Below are 22,782 nucleotides of genomic sequence, written 5' to 3'. Positions count from 1 at the left end.
ACCTGCTATACTGAATAAGCTGGTCCATGTTCCCTGTCATCATTAGTATTAAGAAGTACATTTAAATTTGACCTCTAAGTTGTTAATCGGAATACCATCATGAAGCAGGAACTCCAAAACATGCTGGGCTGAGGTCTGACTGAGAATCACCCAGAATCTTTGTAGATACAATAAAGTAATTGAAATAAATTTATTATTGCAGCTTAGAAATGACAGAAGATCTTATACCAACTTCTAACCAAACACATTAAAAAAATTATGGGTTGTAGTAGATGTTTTAGCTATGGATATCAATGTGACTATCATTCCATGTCCCCTTATGAGTGCTCACAAATCATCCTAAAACTGTGGTTTTAAATCCTTGTTACCACTTCATTCAAACTGAACTCTTAGCTTAAATGATGCCCTGTCATACATACCTTTGGATCAGTTTGATTAACAGCTACTGCAAGCAGAAGTCCGTCTCTTGCAAATGCACATAGCAGAGCTCCCCTTGACTTTACAGACACACATTGAGGAACCAAATTAACAAGAGAACAAGTCTGCTGTACCCACTGGATCTGGTATGGCAAAGAACTGAATACCAACAAAAACACAACAAAACCAAGTGGTTACTCCATAATGCTGAATGGGATGATTCACATACAGTAAAAAAACATACAATACAAAACCATATAAAGCACATGCTATTAAAAAAAAATGTTTTTCTTCAAATGCCTTACAAATAACAAAAATATTTTGTGTTTACTCAAGTTTAAAAATTATGTCTGAGCACTAAGAATTATTTTTATGGGATGGGAATTTGGGCTGTAAGTCTAGAACATGCAAATAAATATAGATCAGTGACATATAATTGAGGCACTTTCATTCTAGCCAGGAAGAGCTTCCTCAGACCTTGCAACACCATCCAACACAGGAATACTCAGAATTTGAAAATCAACAGTGTGCTGCTCTGAATAAAAAAAATTGTGGATGCCCCATTAGTGGAAGTGTTCAAGGACAGGCTGGCTTAGGCTTCCAGCACCTGATCTAGTGGATGATCTTCCTGCCCATGGCAGGGCAGTTGGTCTACATGACCTTTGCAAGTGCCTTTCAATCCAAACCGTTCTGTGATCCTAAATGATTCAAAACATGACAGAAAACACAAGAAAGCTTCTGTCTTGAAGTATGCCACCTAACTGACAGGAAAAAAAAAGCATTAAAATGAAAAAATGAACTAAACAATAGCAAGCAATGAAACTAAGCATGGGCTGGCATAAAAAAATATGAGTAAGATGTCTGAGAAATGTAGTTACAATTTCAGGCTGCAATTACTGTGGTGTGGATAGACAGACAGACAGACAAATAGGCATTTCTGCACTGGGCATGTTATGCTCTATTTTATTTTTTATTTTACCAGAAAGGCATTACCATGCCACTGATAAATTGAAGATTAGGTTAGGTCAAGGAGAACATCATTACTAAGTTAATATCAGAAGGACATCATGTAACAAAAGCAGCTGTACCATGTCAAGAGTAGGGCAAAATTTTGGCAAGTTATTCAAATAATACCTGCAGAAGACATATCCGTTTAAACTCATAGATATATATATGTCACCCAGGAAGAGGAATGGACTATACATGTGCTCCAAATTATTAGCCAATTGCATTTTTAAGTGGTTGCATCAGTATAACTACTTCAGTACTTGGTCCCAATCCAGACAAAGAAATGCACATGCACATTTTCACGTTGAACAAAAGAAATGTAATGGACAACAGAAAACAAAATACACAAATCTGCATAATAAAGAAGAGGATGAGATAGGGCATTCATAGCTGCACAGTATAAGAAATATAAGAAAATACAAGATACCTAAGCAATGTAAGAAAAACAATAAAAACATATTCTATTAACATTATATAAAAAACAATGACACTAAAACACGTGCCAACAGGTGTACACATACATAGCTACCCACACAGAATGATAAATACACTCTGTTTTATCTAAGTGTAAGCTAGTAATGAAGAATGCAATATGTAAATAAATGCTGGTACACTAAACACATTTTTCAAGGGACATGTAAAGGACAGGGGAGAATGGCTTTAAACTGACAGAGGGCATGCATAAACATACATACATATACCTAAGTAGGTGCTTATGTCCAACAACCATAAGCTAGTTGGACATCCACGTAAATGTGTTCAATTGCATCTCTGAATCCTGGCTCAAAAAGAGAATGAAAATGTTCCTGAAGCTGTTGTAACTTCAAATACGTTCGAACTTACCTAACATTTTTAAAGGCATTTTCGTGCCATCGAAGAACCAAAAATGTGAGCATCAAACACTCGCCAGAGTAAAATACAAAGGAACATAAGCAGCAATCACCTAGTACCTGTAAAAAAAGAGGAAACAATCAAAACAACCCCAAAAAGCTCATCACTCACAAATTTCTCTTTAATTATCTGTATATTTAGATCAATAGCTATTACAATTAAGATTATGTAACAGGATGTTGTCATTCAGGAAAGTAAAGGCTGGCAAGAACATTAGCAGGCCAGAAACTCTGATCTGATCCAGTATGGCTGTTCTCACGTTGTCATTAAAAGTAACATGAACTGAATTATTAAGCCTACACACAATGCCAAAGAGGAAGACATTCGTTTCAAAATTCACTGTAGCTTCTGTGGTTCTAATTTAAATCAGAAATTAAACTATTGTTTTAGGGCTTATTTTTTTACCTCATTTTGTATGAAAGCAACATGCACTCCAATTTCTTTTTCTTCTGTAGAAGGCAATATGACTGATTCATCAGGTAAAATTTGTGTCCAACGTCCAGAAGAAGAGTTTTTACAAGAAACTGTATTTTCATGTTCTGTGCTCTCCCACAAAAAGACAACTGCTGTAGGAGTGGTTAATAGCACCTTTCTGCCATCTCCAGATACATACAAGTACAACCTCATTAAACACTCTGAAGAAAAAAACCAACAAAACAACAAATACAACAATGTGCCAGAATAGTTTCTGTTCCAAACTGCGATGTTTAGGATCTTTAATTTTCCCGCTTCACCGCTGACAGAAGACCTTGGGCAGCAGCAATGCCAGATGGGTGTTCACCTCTATATATGCTACGAATTATCTTTCCCACAATACTCAACCATTAGAGATGTTAATACTGAGATTCTCTAAGTGCTCTACCATTGATTACTTTTAGCTCTTAACTACTATCGATCTTGCCTGAAATTACAGAATTTCTTGTGCAACACTTAACTTCACAAGCTGGTATCAGTGATGCTATCTAATAAAAGACAATATTTGATATGTAAGTTTGCAAATATATGCCTTTATTTTATTCTCTCCAGCTAGCACTTGTCACAAAAGCCCACCTAGAGAACAAGCTTCAAATTATCCACACCCTGTTTACATCAGATGTACATCCATGTAAATAATTGATAACCTAATCAGGAATGTTTTTTTACAGTAAAAAATTAACTATTAAAAATACAATTACAGTATTTGAAAATGAAATATTTACAGGGGATTACTAAATGCAAAAATCTGTAACATTAACATGACAAAGGACATTTGCCAAAGTTTAGCTAGCATATAGATTACACAAATGCAAAACAATGTGAGAATACAGTTTTCACTCTTGTAATAACTTTTAAAGAAAGGAGAACAACTTTTCCTCTATTCCATTTCTTCACAGGATTAATTGAAAAATACCTACCTTGTGCTGCTGCTACTACTTTCTTGGACTCTTCAATTGCTGGCACAATTTTCAAGAAGTCCTGATCTTTATTCCAAAGAAATAGCTCTCCTGTTGTAAGTATTCCTGCCAACCAAGCAGCTGTGTTCATTGGGGGAGAGAAGTTTGGAAGGATATTACTGTGAAGTACTTAAAATTACTTCTCTTCGATCTTGGTCACAGTTTTAAGGCTGACAGTGAACTGGCAGAGCCTTTCGATATCTGCCTTTCTAGACTGTTACAAATACAAATAAAATAACCTGAGCTTATAAGATATTATACTTAACCATTTCCTGATGTTGTTAAGACAACCACATTTTTCAACAATGACTGCAGCGAAGGGATTTTCTTCTTTGTCTTCCCTGATGTCAGGTTAATTTCATTTATGTGTTTACCATCTAGAAGAAAAATGGCCTCTTTTTCCTATTGAAAGAATAAAAGAGCATTTAACTTTTCAAAATGCTATTTTCCACACAAGCCTGCAAAATAATGCAGAGATAAAAAAATGTTAGGAGAAAAAAAATTTTAAAAATACAGTAAGAGCAACAATTGCCATACTAATTTCATTCTTTGGCATATTTGAGTTAGAGTACATCATATCTAGCATGGACCTACACTGATGATGAATTCGATTAACAGGTTTCAAACTACCAAACTGATTATATAGTCACTATTAAAAAGTATTCAAAGTACCTGTACTAAACTACCTGCCAAAAATGACAGAAAGAGTTCATTAGCTATCTTGTCTTGTAGTGTTTAATCTAGTGAGATTGTGGCAGTGATTTCAATACGAAAAAAAAAGAATCTGCCTTAAATTGCTACCTACTTAAAGTCAAATAATAGAAGAAAAAAACTTAGTCTGATTTTATCAAAGAAGTCTAATAAACTATGTCTTTCAACAAATACAGGACGCAATGAGGAAAAAAGAATTGTTCACATTTCCCACAATGTACTCTAAGAAAGGTTATTAGAAGAACCATTAAAACAACAATCTCATCTAAGGTTGGGTCTTTGGGGTAGAAAAACAAAAACTCTGCAATGTTTCTCTGAGAAACTTTGAATCTCCAGCCTCATGTCAGTAAGACAGAAGTAATTTATTTTGATAACCCTTAACGTGCACTCCAATCACTTCCTGAGGTTGTTTTTACACCCTCTTAAAGCAAATGGAAGTGCAAAGTATTATACAAATAAAATTTTTCGCAGAATTTCGTACAGAGCCCATTACACTTACCTGTCCAATCCATGATATGCGAGGCCATGGTTTTCTTTGCTTGATACACGTAGAGATGAGCACATCTAGCTTAATCTCCATTCTTACTAAACCTCTAGGTAACCATTATACAGAAAAGCAAATAGTGGCTTTTACACACATTTATAGAGAACCTGAAGGAAGAAAAAAAATAGACCAGAAGTTTTTGTTACCTGAGGGTGGGAGCAGAGGAGAGGAACTCAGACGCAAAGTCTTGACTATCTATAGCAGCTTCCAGTTAAACACAAAGAGAATTGATGCTTACCCGTGCTTCCCAGCTATATTTTCTCCCGGGCAGCTCACGGGCGATGTGCTGCTCAGCCGCGCGGGTTATCACTGGCTCGCTTAGGAGCTGAGAGAGAAAAGCCGCAAGACAAAGTACATTGCTAAGAACTCTAAAAGTGCACAAGACCAGGAGAACGTCCTGCAGCCCGCTCCTCTGATGGGAGATGAGGAACTCTAGTGGCAGGGGCGCCGGCCTGGAGCGGGGCCAGCCGCTCACCCCAGCGCGGGGAGCAAGGGGCTGCACAGGCTTCCCCCGCCGCCCCCGGTCGCCATCCGCGACACCCGCGCTGCCTGTGCCGGGTCGGGGTGGACGCGGCCCCGGAGCGGACTGCTCCCCCGGGGCACGGGCAGCGGGAGGGGCTGCGGCACAGGGCGCTGCTCGCTGGCCGGAGCCGCGGCGCTGAGGGAACCCGAGCCCGAGCCCGAGCCCGCCACCCGCGCCACCACAGCCGCCGAGTCGGGCCGCGCAGGCCGCAGGGCGCAGGCGCAGCCCGCCCCGCGCAGCCCCGCCCGGCCGATCGCGGCGGGAGCTCCCGGCGCTCGGGGCGGACCTTCCTGCGCCTCCCCGGGCGGGACCAGCACAGGCTGCCCGCCACCCCCGCGCCTCCCAACGTGCCGGCTTCCCAAGGCGGGTGGGAGCCTCGCTACCGCCCAGAAAGCCGCCGGGATCCTCGGCCACTTGAGCAGAAGGATGACGGCAGGGATTCGGTCTCTGCTGTGCTCTGGTGAGACTCCACGTGGAGCGCCGCATCCAGCTCCCGGGTCCCCCAGCACAGGAAGGGCATTGGACCAACTGGAAAGGGTCCAGAGGAAGGCAGCGATGATCAAAAGCAGGAGCACTCTCCTCTGAAGACAGGCTGAGAGAGCTGGGCTTGTTCAGCCTGGAGAAACTTCTGGGGAAGCCTCATTGAGGCAGATCAGTTCGTAATGGGGGCTTATAAAAAAGAGGAAAATAGGACTTTTTACAAGGGTGTGTAGGACAAAGGGGAATAATGGCTTTAAACTAAAAAATATTTACATTAGATTTAAGAACAAATTCTTTGAATGTGGGTATGCACTGGCACAGGTCACCCCAGGAGCTGCAGATGTACCATCCCTGGAAACACTGAAGACCAGGTTGGATGGGGCTCTGAGCAATCTGGTCTAGTTGGGCAACCTGCTCTGAGCAACTTGCTCTGCCTATGGCAGAGAGGTTGAACTATTTGATCTCTAAAGTCCCTTCCAACTCAGACCATTTTAGGATTCTGTAAAGTCTCCTGTGTGTCAAGGAAACTGACTATGGAGACCTGATGAACACCACTCCCTCAGCAGAGAAATCCAGCCACCATGGCAATAGCACACACTGTTGTAGCTCCATGGATGAGAATTTGCATCACCATCAGTATTTGGGCATGAGGGGCATGACTAACAGGAGACACAGGTGTAAAAGACTAGTGTTCCCTATACAATACAGGAACTACTAGAATTTAGGTGGTCTTAGTCTCAGCTGAAATAAAATTAACTTTCTTTTGAGTAGCTGGTACAGTGTTACGTTTTCGATTTCGCGGAACAACGTAGATAACAAACTGATGTTTCAGTTGTTGCACCATAGTATGTTCTCTGTATAAATTACTTTTCAGTGTCATATGCTCTGCAACCAAGCAGGTACACAAGAAGCCAGGAGGGAGCATGGCCAGGAGGGCTGACATCAGCTGGCTAAGAGGATTTTCCATATCATGGAACATCATGCTCCATATATGATCTGGGGGAGTTGGGCGGGAAGAACTGATCACTGCTCAGGGACAGGCTGAGCACCAGTTGACCTTTGATGAGCAATTGCATTATTCCTTACCTGTGTTTCTGGAGTTTTATTCCGCTCTTCTTGTTATCTCCCTTTTCATTACTATTATTTTACTTTTTTTTTTCAATTATTAAACAATTATGTCAGCCCATGGATTTTACCTTTTTTCAAATTCTCCCCATCCTATGGAAGGGGGAGTGAGACTGAGCAAGAGGCTGTGTGATACTTAACTTGCTAGCTGGGGTTAAACCATGAGAAGGTGAAATAAAAGTAGGGTGAGCAGACGGTCAGTTTGTTTCATCAGCTTGAAGAAATGCCCTTGATGCCCTTAAAGCAGCTATTTTTTTGGAACTGGCCCTTGTTCCTACCTTCCACCACCCTTCTTTAACCAGTTTTGACTGAAAATTACAAAAGAAAAAAACAGAAGTAACGATACACTGAAAATATTGTTAATGAGCTATATTTCATATTCATGTTGGTTTGTTACTTCCCTGTGATTATCATCCTTTATTTCATCTACTGCATTAACCCACTCCTCCCCTCCAATCCCAGTTTTCCACATTTCCCAAATTTCCACTTCCAAATTTAAACTGGGAAACAGAACCTATCCTCTCTGCATCTAAGAGAAAAACAAGTGTTATGAAAACAGCTTCACTACAGGCAAGTGATCTTCTACGATGGAGTGACCACAACAATGGACAAGGGAAGGGCTGCAGCTGTCATTTGTCTGGACTTCTGTTAAGCCTTCGTCATCATTCCCCACAACATCCTTCTCTCTAAATTAGAGAGACATGGGCTTGATCAGTGATCTGTTTAGTGGGCAAGGAACTGGTTTTATGGTCACATCCAGAGAGGAGTGGTCAACTGATGGATATCAGTGACAAGTGGTATCCCTCAGGGCTCTGTACGTTGACCACTGTTATTTAATATCTTCACTAATGACAAAGACAAAGCAACTGAATACACCGTGAGCAAGTTTGCAGAGGAGGAGTGGCCCATGGGAACCTCAGTCAAGACGAGGTGCTGGTGCTGCATCTGTGTTGGGACAACCCCTTGAATCAACCCAGGCTGGGGATGAGCAGACCAAGAGCAGCCCTGCCCAGAAGGACTCAGGGTGCTGTGGGTGACAGACTGGACATGCCCTGGCCATGGCACTCACAGCCCAGAGAGCCAAACGGGTCCTGGGCTGCATCCAGAGCCCTGTGGGCACAATGGAGGGAGGGGAGTCTAGGAATGTATACAATTTGGTGTTTGTGTCCATGTAATAAAAATAGACAGAAGTCACTTCTTGACTTCTTTATTTGATTTTAACAGATACAACATATTATTAAGATGAAATTGGGAAAATAATTTGCTTTTCCCCATTATTTAAAGCAAAGAAAAAGAAAATATTTTCCAAATATTGTTTATCCCCAAGGCAAAGATCACACAATGTATTTTATTTCAACAGTATAAAAAAAAGCTTTCTATTGTTAAAAAACCTAGTAGTAGTAAAAGTGAAAGAAATTCCATTTGTCACATTTACATTCTACAATTTGTAGATACTCTTAAAATAGCATGAATACAGGCCACACATTCAATTGCCGTGGCAGAAGAAAACTCTCTCAGGATTTTTTTTTCTGAGGATTTGTTAGTTCATAACTCAGTGCTGACATCTGAACCTTTATTTCAGTTTATATTACCTGCACTAATGATTCTGTTCTTGGATTAGTCAATCAGTGAAGCCGTTCTAACTTGGCCTGCAGAGATTTAAAATTCCCAATAGTAGCCTGCACCATTAGCGTGGGGCTCATAGACTGAAGTTCAACCAGGTAGCAACTAACAGCATCCAAGCAAACATTTGTGAATCGTCGCCTGCAAAGAAAACACAGAATGACAATGAGCTCGTTTTTAATCCCATGTATTAGAATTCACCTGAACTGGAATGTGAGCATTCTAAGTCATAATGGAATAACAAATCAGTAAGACATCTGTCAGCTACTTTCTAGTATTCAGCTATTTATTAGAGAAATTTATTTTTGAAATCTAATGCCTGTGAGTAAGGCATAATGGGAAAATAAATGACCCACTACTATTTATCTGATTATTAAATATAAACTAGAAAGCATGATACAGTTTATAGCACTGTGAAATATTTAGATACTGCTTTAGATACTATTGGATCAATGTATACATTAGTAATTCAGATAGCAATTTAAATGTCTTAAATTATAATCAAATCTCAATTTATGTAATATCTAAGTACATATTAAAACTAGACAACATTCAAAGTCCTAATAGAGTATTTAAATCAGCCAAATATAAAAGACCAATAAAGTGATAAAAGACAGAAGTAAACTGTATTTGAACAGAGGATACTTGAACACATTCTCCAAAAGAATCAGGAACATTTATGTTTAGAGCAGTTATCAAGACTTTGCCTAGTTCTGCTTATTGTTTTTGAGACAAGATAGTTCTGACTGAAGTTCATCTAATCTACTCAAGCTAAAGTTGTCAAAGCTAGAGATGATATCCAGGCAACCTATTCATGTGCTTAGCTATCTTTATTCACTAGAAACTTTTTCTAATATTACACCTAAATGTTTTCGTGATGTGAGCTAAGCTGAATTTTAGTCAACCTCTTACAAACCACTGGGGAAGATCCATCCCAATGTTTAGTCTTCTCTTTTCCAGAGTAACTCAGAGCTTCTGAAATTTTTACATGAAGCAGTTCACTGTTTCAATCACAAACTGCCTGATTTTCATTTTTCCACATTGTCTCAGATTTGTCTCAACTAGGCCTTTAAAGTATGTTGCTAAAATTTACAAAATAATCCTCTCAGATCCTCATGGATCATCAGTGAACTAAAAATTACTTTTCTTGACGTTTATAAGGGAGAACTCCACAAGTTTTTACCATATGGTTGTGAATAAGGAGTATTAGAAACCCCTGCTAGGAATAAAATATTAAATTCACCCAAAGAAGAAAAGCTTTGGGAATTGCTGGAGTAAGTATTTTAGAATATTTTATATGTTTCATTATTTATTAGGATATAGTTGTCCTTTTACCTCATAGCTACTCTGCTTGGATCCTGTACATATCCTGATAGTAATACATGAATACACTCTAGGAGGTGTAAAGGCTTTTTCATTCTATTCCAATATGGATCCTAGAAACAAAACAAAACCAAAATATTAAGGACACAAATATTAAGGAGAGAAAAAGAAAAGTGTGTGGGGTGTACACAAATTGCCATCTGTAGCAATTATTTATTGTACAAAAATGTAAGATAAATAGGAATTCTACCTTACACTATATTGTCTATATTTAAATATTATTTTAAATTACGTACTAAAACATACATGAATTTAACTCAATTTTCCATTACCACACAGGTCAAATCTCTTTGTTTATTGCATTAATGGATCAGACAAGATGTAGCGTATAATCCACGGATTTTATTCACTAAAGAAAGCAAAGCTTTGAATATAAATTTTGCTATATCCCTCTTCACATTATTTCATGTTTACCACTAAAGAGAAACCTTTATAGGAGTTGAAAACAGAACTTTTATTTTGTGCTGTTTTCCTTACCCGTGCTTTAAATAGCTGGTCATATACTTCCAGCAGCCTTGGCAATGGCACTCCAATTTCTTGCATGGTGTATGTTACAAAACCTACATCCCAGTTCAAAATGCAGACCTGTTGTTCTAGAAACTGCACTAAAAAATCTAGAGGACAAAAACGAGGGAATATTTAGATTCCAATTGGTTAATGGTAGTCTATGAAAGAGGGGCATTTAGGAGTCATTTACTATCAGCAATGGAGGGCAAGGATTACTTATACTAAGTACTTTGTTACAGTTTGGCCATGCAACCACACCGTGAAGAAAAATAACTTTTGTTTCTACACAAAACACATACTATCACTACATTTGCTCCAAGGGCCAGCAAAAACTGGGGCTTAAGTGCCTGTAACAATTAACAATGTATTGTTCAGCCCTAAACGTTCATATTGAATACTGTTGCACAATATGTTAGCGTTATAAAAGAATATTTAGTGCCGAACAATAAGTTTTCCAGGTTTTTATGTAATGCCATGTTGTCAAAACATGTGAGCATCGAAAAAGCAGAAATCTAAAAAACATTTAGAAATCTTCTGAATTGTTTTCAGAATCTGCCCCTTCAGATGGTAGATGGTTTCTACAGAAGTTCAAGAGACACCAGATAAATGTGCTTGCTAAAAACCTTAAACATATACACATTTTTAATTTGTACTTTGATGCAAACAAATTTTACTACTTTCTAAAATGGGATCTGCACAGCCATCCAAAAACAACTGCTGCTGCCATCTAAGCTTCATTTATTTCCCATTTCTTTTGTGATTAAAACATGAGAAACATTTCTTACTTTAAAACCTTTTTAAAAGGCTAAAAAAAAAGCTCTGAGACCCATCCATCAGACACATATGTGTATTTACTACGGAGGCTAACAACTTGCCTAAAGGAAAGTAGCGAGGCGTGCCAGCATAGATCTTTCCAAGCAATGCCAGCTTCAGACAAAGCGCTTGCATTCTGTCAGCAGGGCTCAGAGATACACTGTCGCTCAACTCTGGAAGTGAAAAGAAAATACTCAGAACTTCAGGAAAAGTTCCACTTTTATACAGAACAACACTGAGCCACCTAAATTTAAAAATAATCCATGAAAACCTTACATTATGGTCAACAAAAATCAGCACATGGAAGTGAAAATACAACCTCTTCTGGCATGTTTGCATGTAGATTTGTAAATTTTTATGCTTCTGTAAAACTCCATTCAAATCTACTTAAAAAACCACAACCAAACAAAACCACATTCCAGAACCCTACAACAAACCAACTACCACACAGCTTTTCCCTTAGATCTCTATCCATGTTGTTTGCAATGGCAAACTCAAGCCCAAAATCCAAGGGAAAAAAAAAAACCAACAGGGAGAGAGAGTGAACTACAAACTCATGGTAAAGGATGAGAGGGATCTTCACAACTCCTAGGCCATTAAGACCTACCTTTTTCAATGATTTCTTGCCAGAGAGTTTGCACCAAGATAGGATCTGAATGACCTGCACAATGTATAATTGCAAGCTTACACTCCGAGAGCTTAAAAGGGTCAGCAAATTCTCCATACAGCTGAAAAAAAAGTTACCAGGCTTTACCTTTCATGTAGGATCAAACTACATTTTAAAAATCAGTTGTTCCTAATTTTGTGTGACAGACAGACTAGTAAAGGTGAAGCTTAAGTAAGTGTTGTCAATTACTAAATTTTTTTTGCTACATTTAATTTTACTTCTTAAATACAATCCCAAACTTCATATCAATTTAAATTTAAACTGTCGATTTTCCAACAACTTTTAACAAATGAAGAAATGTAAGAGACTTAATAATGAAGATAAACATGTGAAAGAAATTAAAGTACTGAAGACTGAAAGACTATCAAAGTACAGAAAACTACAGTCCAGGGTAACAGACATTCTAAGACCAGGACGATCAACCGCCTATTATTCTTCCTAGTCAGCATAGGATCATTCTTGGAAAACATTCTCCCCCCCTCAAAATTTGATAAACAGGATTTTAACACAGGGAGATTTCAATCACCTTGGTTATATCCATCAGCTCAGCATCAAGCTGGGAGACTGCCTCTTGTACTGAAGAATGATGGGAATACTGCCGCTGTAATGTTTCTTGTATTTGAAGTTGGATCCTTGCAACCTTGTTTAAGAGGAAAACACAGTATTTCAATATTGAATTAATTTAATCAAATGTTAAGAATACATCCAGAATTAACTTCAGCTTATTTAAATTTAGAAATGTTACTGTCTTACACCATTAAGTCTATTTTCAACTGCTTAATTTTGCCATGTCAGGAAAAAGCACAGAAATCCATTTAAATGGAATTGGTAATAAACCCATCATGAGCCAATGAGACAAAGTGAAATTATGCCTTCACAGTGTAGCAGAGCTTAATATCTTTTCTTACTTCCATTTTCTCTTCTAATTCATGTAGGAATTCACCATCTGCAGCTATAGAGGATATGGCAGTGGAACTTTTGGCACTCAAAATGGCACGTGCAATGTATTCAAGACGCTGCTGAAGAGAAATTTCTGTGCTGCAAAACAAATATTCAAAATAAAATTAGTACTTAATACATTATCATTTGAGGGTAAGTTATATTCTAGCTAGACTCTGGGAATTAGTATGTGGCTTTTCCTGATTTTACTAAATCGTGCAGTACACAATGCAACCATGTGACCCCATCTTTGCTGCAAGTTCAGTTCTAATTTATTTCTCAGTAAGAACTGACGGCTTAATACACAGTAATTACAGGAAATACATTGCAAAGTAACGTATAATACATAAATAAACATTATAATTTATTTCAAATAGCTGCCTAGATTTAAAGCTAGCATATTCTGTTAATTTTTTTTTTTTTAGGAGAACTCTTTGGACCTTGGCCCTTTCTAGTCCCTGGCCTTTTTTTAAAACACTTAGACATGAGGTATTGATTTTAGGCTTTTTGATTTTTCCCTAATTACCTCAATATATATGCAATAGATCACATATAATACATACCTATGCAGGTCAGCCAACTTCGCCAAGACTCTGGCAGCATTACTAAAATTTCTGTTCTTTTCAAAGTATCTCCAGAGTAAATCCATATAACGGACTTTATTTTGGTCAATCTTGGTCATCCGCACCAGGTAGGGCTCCAAAAAGGGGGCAGTAACCTGCAGACATCAGAAAGATAACATTTATACTCTTGGTCTTCCCTGGTTTTTAAAGCATTATTACAATTACCTCTCCCAGATCATTGTGTATAGATGGCCTCACCTGTAACAGCTTGTCTGCCAAGTCAGCTTGAATCAACCAGTTGTAAAGTGCAATACTGAAGAGTTCATCTGTTGAACGCTGAGCCAGCTTTAGCATTTGTTCAAACTAAGAGAAGAAAAGGGCAGAGTGCTATTCCAGAAGTGGTTACATTACTTTAAGCACTGAATTCTTATGTGACAATTCTTAGGTTCATGCTATTCACCTATCATCATTTCTATGGATACAGAGCCCAGGCTCTAGATATAAAGCCCAGCTCATGACAAATCTTCACTTTGCTAAACATTGCATAATTGAATTAAAATAATTTCTAGACCCCTTCAAATCACACTGTTTTCTGGAGTGCAGTCATGCATTTTTTTAAGTTTCTTACATGGTGTCCAGCTTCTTCATTGCTTAGCATGTTGGGGTCAGATGACAGCACTGGAGGACCTGGCTTTTTGGGTACACTGGGAGACTGAGGAGCAGCTTTACTTTGATTCACTAACTCTTGCAGGGTGTCAGTGATACACTTGTAGCTGTTCAATCTGTAAACAGAGCAAATGAAAATAAAAGCCTCATAATTTTCATTGCAACTGTCTATGAAATAGTTGTCTCAAGTGTTGCATTGCATTACTTTGTAGATAGAGTTAGTAAAATTTAAAAAGATCACAAATTGTCAGCTAGTCGTCACAATGTAATTTGTTCTCATTTGTCTTTCTAAGTATTTCTGTAATGTTCTGATCACAATGTTCTCTGCATCTATCACCCTTTATTTCAGATTAAGTTACTGCCATATTAATCAAGGGGAGCATGCTGGGCAGAAGTATTTATACAGTGTCCTTTATCATAAATGTTTGCTTATTATCACTATGCATACCCTTCCTAAAAGAGCTACTTTTCCAGTCACTTGAAATAAAGCACCCCATATAATGATTGTAAATTATCCTGAAAACTTGCCTTTCTTGAAAAGCTTGGAGTCCAACAACATCTTCTTCTGGTTCTCCATTTTTATAGAAGTGAAGGCCAAGACCTTGGGGATCTTTCTTTTCAGCAGCTGTAAGAGAGAGCTCTACTACTCCCTCATAGAAACGCACTAGGAAAAAAATCAAAACAAATATCACGGGTCATTATTGTATTAAATCCACAACAAAATGGTAAATGACAAACACTTCTCATTTTAGCAAGCAACAAAAAAATATACATTATTTACTCTGGTCTGTACCATATAGAGGTTTACACCTGTTCCTACTCTGTGGGACTTATATGCAAGTTTGAAGTTAGACATTGAGTTATATCAGAATGTCCTGCACAATGTATAATACTGTACACAGAGGCCCAAATATTAACGGTTACATCAGTTACACCTACTTTTAAATTATATACTAGCTTTTACTGTACTAAATAGGATTCAGAATCATCTTTCAAAGAGCGTATTTTGTATAAAAGTTACCTGAAACTCTCTGCTTACAAAAAACCCAATAATTTTCCTAAAAATATTTTAACCACATCTATGAAACAAATGGACACTGCAATATGAAATAAGTGCATGGGAATAATTTGATATGGAAATGGGTTTCTAGGTTGGTTGGTGAAATCTAGAAAGGCTTAAAACAAGAACAGGCTGGCACATTTTAATATTAAGTGTTATTAACCAACTTATGGTAAAAAGACTATAAAAAACAAGTTGAAAGTTAGGAAACAAACAGAAAAGATAGCATGAAAGGCTACCATACACATTATTTAACATGATCAGTGACTGGCTCTTACCCTGCCTGTATTGTGCACAAACATTAGCAAGGTCTACTTGATTGCTGATCTTCTGGTACTCTTTCAGTGACTCCCTCAGCATCTTCTCTTTTTCCATTTTGCTTTGAGCCTGTCGAGACCGCTGAAGAAGTTCATTTGCCTAAAGACAAATGATGGGAAAATAGAAATTATTCACATGAACGCATTATGAACAGATCATGGATACTGTTAATGACTTATTATTCCAAACTTCAAAGCTGAAACAGGAGAAACACCATCCTTTTAAAAGCAGTCGCTGGTCACAAAGTTTCTAGTAGAAAGGGTTCAATAGCATTAGAGAAAAGGGTTAAGACTTTACCAACCAGTTTCCCATTCTCTCCTCACCAGTTACTTGTTTAAAATTTATTTGAAAAGCTTCAAGAACTTAAATTTTTAAACAAAATTTCATTAAGTCCAATAAACTGTGCAACAGACAAAAACCAAGACCCTAGGCTGAGGAAAGACTGGAATAAGGATGCATTTTGTCAACATAAGACATACGTAAGATTCGAGTTAAGAGACTCTATGAACATTACAAATAACTGCAAACGCTTCAAATAATTTTCATGTAATGTTCAGCACTAACCAACTAGAAGACAAAAATATGCCCCCAACTTGACTTCATTATTTCTTTTGCTTGTGAAACTATTTGAGCATAATAATGACTTACAAGCTGCCCAATTTAGCTCATTTGAAGGTGTTCAAAAGTTGTGTTTGGGCGCTGTACAATCTGGAAATGCACTTACCTTTGAACACACAGCATCATCAGTGCTATAAAGAAGAGGACAGATATCTTGCAAATGGGCAATGATTCCATCCACAGCAGCATTATCTCTGATGTAACAGTTTATGAGAGACGCAATGAGCGCTCCAGTCAGCTCTCTATCTCTAATCACCAGGTCTTTAAAAGCAGTAATCTTTAGCTGTTCTTGAAGTTCCTGAAGAAGAGACAGAATTTTATCAGTTTATCAAATACTTAAGATTCTCCTGTTTAGAAATGTCAGAATGTTTCAGCTGCAAAATTAACTGTTTCTAGTAATTAAAAACATACAAAATTCCAATGACTGCAGCGTACAGCACAGAAATACATTATTTAAAATACACATTTTATAGCAAAATAATAATAAAGGCCTATTAGTGAAGGCACTAGATTCCTGGAGGCCTACAGACAGTGAAAACTCCTCCTAACAGACTTCCTCTGCCATCTTCACTATCTGTCACCTGTTTCAGACCTCTGATAGTAAGAATGGAACTACAAGTTCCCTTTACTTCATAGGACACTGACAGAACGCACACCCTGTGAGTGTCAAAGTCTTTAATAATGGGAACCATCTGACTACTGTCATAGGTGAAAAAAAAATACAGGTTCAATAAAAACAGGAATTTGAAAAACTGGAGGTGTGCACTCTATATGCTTTTTAAAATTAAATTACACTGAAGGTTATTAATGTTTTTCAGTTTATGATGTTTGCTCACACAGTTGCCAGTAGTGTCTGTGTAGTGTCTTAACAGCATGATACTACTACAAAACTCTAAGGCTACTGAAAACAGAGAAACACATTCTACTTGTTAAACAGTTAGTCAACTCAACAAAAGTTGCCCAAAGCCCCCCAACTCATTAGCATGAAGAGCTACAGCTTCTGTAAGGTTTTTAAATTGTTCTTTTTGTGAACAAAGAAAACAGCTTCCCAAATAATCCCATCAAGTTCTAGAACAAAATGCCTAGGATTCAAATTACTAGGTTTTTTCAAGGGTTGGGTGCAAGTTTGGCATTAGCCAAGGTGTGCAGGAGTAGCACCCCATAGTTCTACAAGTTTCCTTCTTCACAAACCAGGAGGCTGAAAGAACTGGGATCATTTAGCCTGGAGGCTTAGAGGGCAATACATGGGATCCTACTAATATTTTTGGGAAGGTGTAAAGAAGGCAGAATTGGGTTTATGTCAGTGGTGTATAGTAACAGGACACTGCACAATGGTCAAAAACTGAAGCAGAGGAAATTATACCTGAATAGAAATCTTTCTTACTCTAGAGGTGGTTCAACATGAACAGGCTGCTTAGAGACACTGTGGAGTTTACATCTTTGGAGATATTAAAATCCTTACTGGACACAGTCCTGGGCAATCTGCTCCAGCTGACCCTGCTTTGAGTCAATTAGATTATTCCCCCCACGGCAGAGGGGACAGATCACCATCTCCAGTGGTTCCTTCCAACCTCAGCTGTTATGCGGTACATTCTAGAACCCTACAGACACAGAAGTGCCAGGACTGTACGAATTTAGGGGGGGCTAGAATTTACTAATTTAGGGGAACTAGAAGTTGGATTATAATTTTTTTGAACTGATTTAGAAAGCCAGAGGTTGGATAATGATTTACTTAAAACTGCTTGCTGAAGACAATGCATCATTTGCTTAATGATTTTGTGCCTACCTAGTAACAAGAATACAAAGAAGAAAGCCACATAATTGAGAAAAACTGAGTGTGACTGAACATCCTGCTCTCGGACCCCAGAACTGGTACAAGTTAGTTCTAAGGCTTGGATTTGGACCAAGAACCAAGAGAGCATGTGCAAGAAGACAAGGTGAAGAGTTCATCTTGAGGAATACTCCAGTTACTTTCTCCCAAACCTGCCCACGAGCCCTAGCGACCACTGCCTCAATTAAGTGACATTGTGCTTGCGCCAGCATATTTAAATGAACTTTGAACTCATTATAATATGAAGCAGGGATAGGTAATGAATATGTATATGAGCATTGTGTAACTTTATGCATATGTAACCTGTAACCTACCTGCAACCTGATATAAACCTAGAGAAGTGCTGCCCAGGTGTGCATGCGTTTGGAGGGACCACCCCCACACACCCCAGCTGGAATAAACACATACCTACTTCATAAGTATTTGAGTTGTGGAGTCAACCCAAGCCTCACTACTACCCTATTCTTCTCCATCTTTCACCAAGACTAAGGCAAAGAGTGAATTCCATTTGGTTGGAAAATACTGGTCTATTCTTTTCAGCACATTTTGCAGAATATGCTTAAAGTAAAAAAACAGTAATCGATAAAACCAGACTTAATTTATTGATAGAGACACTTCCAATTTCTTAAAATTGGTGATTATGTCAATACTATGTGTCAGTGTCTTAAACACTTGCCACCTGTGTTGTGGCAAACTTTACATGGGATTAATGTAATTAAAAATCCTATGTTTCTCAACTAATTTAAATAAATAGTCCTCTGGGAATACTTAGGTAGCAAAAGAAATTCAGGTGATTAGTACAAATAAATTATCATTATATGATCAAGATCTCACCTTTTGAAGCTCACCTACAGCAACACTGAATTGGTGCTCGCACAGCAACTTCCATAAAGCCAGTGCCTGGCAGGTTTTGCGAACAAGCTGCTGGATGCCTTGAAGTGAGGTCTTCTCAGTTAGCTGTGCCTCAGCTGCAAAAGCAGATTGTCAGCAATTACTTGTTATACATGTTTCAAATCAGCATGTAAATTTTTGAGGTTTTACAGTAACAATCTCCTTAAATTTCTAAATTCTTTTCTCTTCCATTCTTGATTCATGCTGTCTAGCTCTCTTGGGAGCTAAGAGACATGTTAACATTTCATCAAAACAAATATTATCTTAACATTTATTCCAAATTATGTAACAAAGGAGTAATATTCACTGAAAAAGAAGTACAGTTTCCTGTGAATGCACTGGATATATACATCAGTCTTAAATTTTTACCTATATTTTTTCATAAATAGCTATTATACATGTATTTCTGATGAACATAAAAAACAAAAATAGAACCCACACATTTTCCCTTTTTGTTTGATTACCTGTATGTACTTCTAGAGAGAACAATTACAATTACAACTGTGGTCAATACTGTCTACACTATCTTTTAAACAACACCTACTCCAAAAACAACAACATTTAAATCTGGTAAGATATATTAACTGAAAGGATAATGTGTTCATACTTATAATATAGGCGGGAAATAATTGAAACAGTTAATGTCTATACTTTTGAGTGCTTACTCTTCACAAGTGAGGTAGCAATAACTACGTTGTGTCATTTGGCAATCAAAAAGGATTTATGAACTTTGTAAAGAAAATAAATTTTAAAAAATTATTGAAGGTCTACCAAATCCAACACAGTGACTTAAAAGAAAATTTTTACATTTGCACTGTTGAAAACCCGGGATTATACCACATGGACCACAAACATCAATTCCACATATACAGCAGCAGCACATCCTAACTTGCCTGCAAGGGCTGGGCAAAAGCTGCTCTATAAGAGGACACAAATTCAAATGGATTGTGTGAGAGACCTTATATTTCTCAACAAATTTTTGTAGACATTTCAATGGCTATAGCTTTGGCAACCTGCACTGAAGGTTTTTTTTAATCGTACATCATGCTCACTTGTCTCATAAGATAACTGTTTAACAAGTGCTATCCTGCAAATACAAATGGGTGTGTAGCTACTAAGTACTGTAGTGAGATGAAACAATCTTATCCATTATGCAGAACATTATGAATCAAAAAAAAGGATATAGGTAAGTGTGCAAAGAATGGCATAATGTTTAACCCAGAATTTGTGGGGAAGAAAGGCCTTTTTATTCAGAGGATTTTACGGGAAAAGTGAGAAAGGCAACATCCAGATGCACCACTCCCTGATACTTCCTGTTCAAAAATAATTACATACCATGATATTTCCTTTGGAGTTCTTGCTGGACTTGCTGAGAACTCCCACCATCAGGCCGCATAAAACCCAGGAGCCTCTGTTGCAGATTGGCTGGTGTGCTGAAACTGCAATTTCAAAAAAAAAAAGCTAATATGATTAAAAATACTCATCTTTTGAAGATGAATCTAATAACTCATTTTTAGCAACTGAATGGTTGAACCTAGAGACCAAAGAAACACTTAACACACATGGTATAGTTTTTCAAAAGCTGGACATTAAATATCACATGTAAATTTACTACAGTTAAAAATACCTTGGGTTTCCAAGTGCTCCTACTGTAGCAAACTGTGAATTCCTATCCAGAAATTCTTGTAAACCTTTTAGTGCTTGTAGCACACCTTCCAGCACACGGGATGGAACACTGCTTTCTATCTGCAAAAGAAAGGAAACCTCTTTACAGAAAGCTGAGTTTTCACGCTTCTTTTTCAAAAAAATTTCAAGTTTATGCTAATGTCACTGAAAAGACAAATAAGAGGGTACAACAAATGAATTGTGTAATACTAATAGAACATTTTGTGTTCTTGTGTACTCTACTACTATCTATTGTGTAATAGATCACTAGAACACAACATGATTATGCCACATTCATTGCGGCAGCACACATGTGAAGAGGTAGGAGTCCTCTGAAGATACACAGTATTCAAGATGCTACTTTCTTCGCCCCTCCAAAAACTAAATCAGCTATGCTTTACTACTTTCAACTCTACACTAGAACAAGGATTGCACACTCCTAAAACACAGAGTATAACTGCCAAAGTCTTCCAGAATCTCCCAGTTACCTTAGGAGGTAGGAGGAGGAAAGCTGATATGGCAGTTAATTTGCAGTGCTGAAATTACTCAGTTCAGGATTCTATTAACCACAACCAGAAAAGATTTTGTTACTTTGATCATGGACAAAAAGTGAAACAACACCAAGGTGCTAGTCAGGAAAATGATGGAATGTTTATGTTCTTCTATACCTGCAGTGACTATCCCAAACCACTAAAAGATTTTATTTTTAGAGTTTTTCTGCAGGGAGCATGCAGAAACCCTAAGGGGGTATCAAGGAAGTGCCATCAGTAAACACAGAGAATACTGGCCAATTAAGAGCAGAGATCAAATTAGTCTGGATTCTCAGAAAGTAACATTAAAACTAATAGCTTAAAAAGACAACTAACTCTCAGTTAAGAGCTCAGCATTTAAGAAAACAATGACATAATGAATGATGGGTTTTGTACCTTAAGAATTTTATAACTGGGCAAGAAAGTTTAAAAGGACTTCAAAAGTTTAAAAGGACTGAAATACTAAGAGAAACTCTTAGGAACACAAAATAATCTTTTACATACTGCAACAACTTCTCGATTGCCACTTTTGAAAACTCTCTCCACGACTATACTGCCATCCCAAATGTTTCTGCAAAACAAAACAGTGTAAAAACCCAAGTAATTTAAGCAAGTATTTTTGCAAGTCTTATATTTACTATTTAAGAAATTAATTGTAATACCTTTAACTTCAAAGTCTAAAATAAGGATTCAATTTGGATGAAAACTAAACATTTTAAAAATTAGCCATTATGCAATTATGAATAGTACAGATATAATTAACAAAATTCCCAATTTTAAAACTAAGTTCAATTTGACATTTTCAAATACTACAGAACAATATTATTCCATGAAAATATAGTATAAGCAAGCATCATAGCAAAAATTTCTTTCTCAGTCAGTATGCAAAGAGTGACCAACATATGCAGAGTTCTGCTCTTCCTTGGGGTGTTTAGGGATCAACATCCAAGGTAACAGGATCTTCCTTAGTCCTGCTTCATTGCTCTGACTTGAGCATTTTGTTTAAAGATTCTAAACAGAAATTACTTAAAGTCAGGACTTTGATTTTGTAAGTCCTTCCCCATTCCTTTTTCATCCTTCAGTAGGAGTTTAAAACACACAACTCAGAGGTTATAAAAATAAAACTGCAGTTTTCAGAGTTGTGTTTATGCACTTCATTGCAGGGTCAATATCTAAGCACCATTCCTTCCCTAGGTGCTCACTGAATGTATTATTATTAAAAGAGCTGCAAAGACAACATATTATATCAACAGATATTTCATAAATACAAAATTAAAATCTAACAATGTCCAATTTAAATGCTATTAACATAGAATGCATCACCTACAAGCACTAGTGCAAAGAAAAACTATAAAACAAATTGAGTGACAGAATGTTTTTACACGAAGACCTCACCCTATAATCCGAGCAAAGTATATGCAGATGCCATTGTGTCTTCCGGAAAATACGATCTCAGGACCCATCATTCCACTAATGGATGTACCAGGGTGAGACATGGAATTTCCAGAAGGAAATATAGGAGTTGACATAACAGGAGGTTGTGTACCTAGGGTAAAATTAGGTGAATATTTCTCAT

At 37.5% G+C, this 22,782-nt stretch overlaps 2 protein-coding genes across 3 annotated transcripts in view; both read right to left on the bottom strand.

The window, feature by feature from the left end:
* Window positions 1-5,681, bottom strand: part of CPLANE1 (ciliogenesis and planar polarity effector complex subunit 1) — a 58,218-nt gene extending 52,537 nt beyond the window's left edge. The window contains exons 1-7 of the mRNA XM_085043477.1: window positions 5,243-5,681; window positions 4,960-5,111; window positions 4,016-4,151; window positions 3,711-3,830; window positions 2,722-2,951; window positions 2,269-2,375; window positions 420-576 (exon numbers count right to left, since the gene is read on the bottom strand). Of these exons, the coding sequence (XP_084899603.1) occupies window positions 420-576; window positions 2,269-2,375; window positions 2,722-2,951; window positions 3,711-3,830; window positions 4,016-4,151; window positions 4,960-5,040 (831 nt within the window). The 5' untranslated portion in view covers window positions 5,041-5,111; window positions 5,243-5,681. The remainder of the gene's footprint in view (window positions 1-419; window positions 577-2,268; window positions 2,376-2,721; window positions 2,952-3,710; window positions 3,831-4,015; window positions 4,152-4,959; window positions 5,112-5,242) is intronic.
* A 2,642-nt stretch (window positions 5,682-8,323) lies between these two features.
* Window positions 8,324-22,782, bottom strand: part of NUP155 (nucleoporin 155) — a 28,198-nt gene continuing 13,739 nt past the window's right edge. For both annotated transcript variants that reach the window (XM_085041966.1, XM_085041967.1), the window contains 18 exons: window positions 22,602-22,752; window positions 21,711-21,777; window positions 20,639-20,757; window positions 20,347-20,450; window positions 18,955-19,088; window positions 16,396-16,587; window positions 15,632-15,770; window positions 14,822-14,957; window positions 14,256-14,409; window positions 13,886-13,990; window positions 13,628-13,782; window positions 13,034-13,163; window positions 12,652-12,765; window positions 12,066-12,186; window positions 11,521-11,631; window positions 10,616-10,752; window positions 10,091-10,191; window positions 8,324-8,896 (listed from right to left, as the gene is read on the bottom strand). In XM_085041966.1, coding sequence (XP_084898092.1) covers window positions 8,758-8,896; window positions 10,091-10,191; window positions 10,616-10,752; window positions 11,521-11,631; window positions 12,066-12,186; window positions 12,652-12,765; window positions 13,034-13,163; window positions 13,628-13,782; window positions 13,886-13,990; window positions 14,256-14,409; window positions 14,822-14,957; window positions 15,632-15,770; window positions 16,396-16,587; window positions 18,955-19,088; window positions 20,347-20,450; window positions 20,639-20,757; window positions 21,711-21,777; window positions 22,602-22,752 — 2,309 coding nt within the window. In that variant the 3' untranslated portion in view covers window positions 8,324-8,757. The remainder of the gene's footprint in view (window positions 8,897-10,090; window positions 10,192-10,615; window positions 10,753-11,520; window positions 11,632-12,065; window positions 12,187-12,651; window positions 12,766-13,033; window positions 13,164-13,627; window positions 13,783-13,885; window positions 13,991-14,255; window positions 14,410-14,821; window positions 14,958-15,631; window positions 15,771-16,395; window positions 16,588-18,954; window positions 19,089-20,346; window positions 20,451-20,638; window positions 20,758-21,710; window positions 21,778-22,601; window positions 22,753-22,782) is intronic.

The sequence above is a fragment of the Lichenostomus cassidix genome, chromosome Z (genome assembly GCF_008360975.1).
Source record: "Lichenostomus cassidix isolate B80296 chromosome Z, HeHo_3.0, whole genome shotgun sequence".
In the NCBI taxonomy this organism is placed as follows: domain Eukaryota; kingdom Metazoa; phylum Chordata; class Aves; order Passeriformes; family Meliphagidae; genus Lichenostomus; species Lichenostomus cassidix.
The sequence above is the reverse complement of the archived record's forward strand: the minus strand, read 5'-3'. Positions and strand labels throughout refer to the sequence as shown.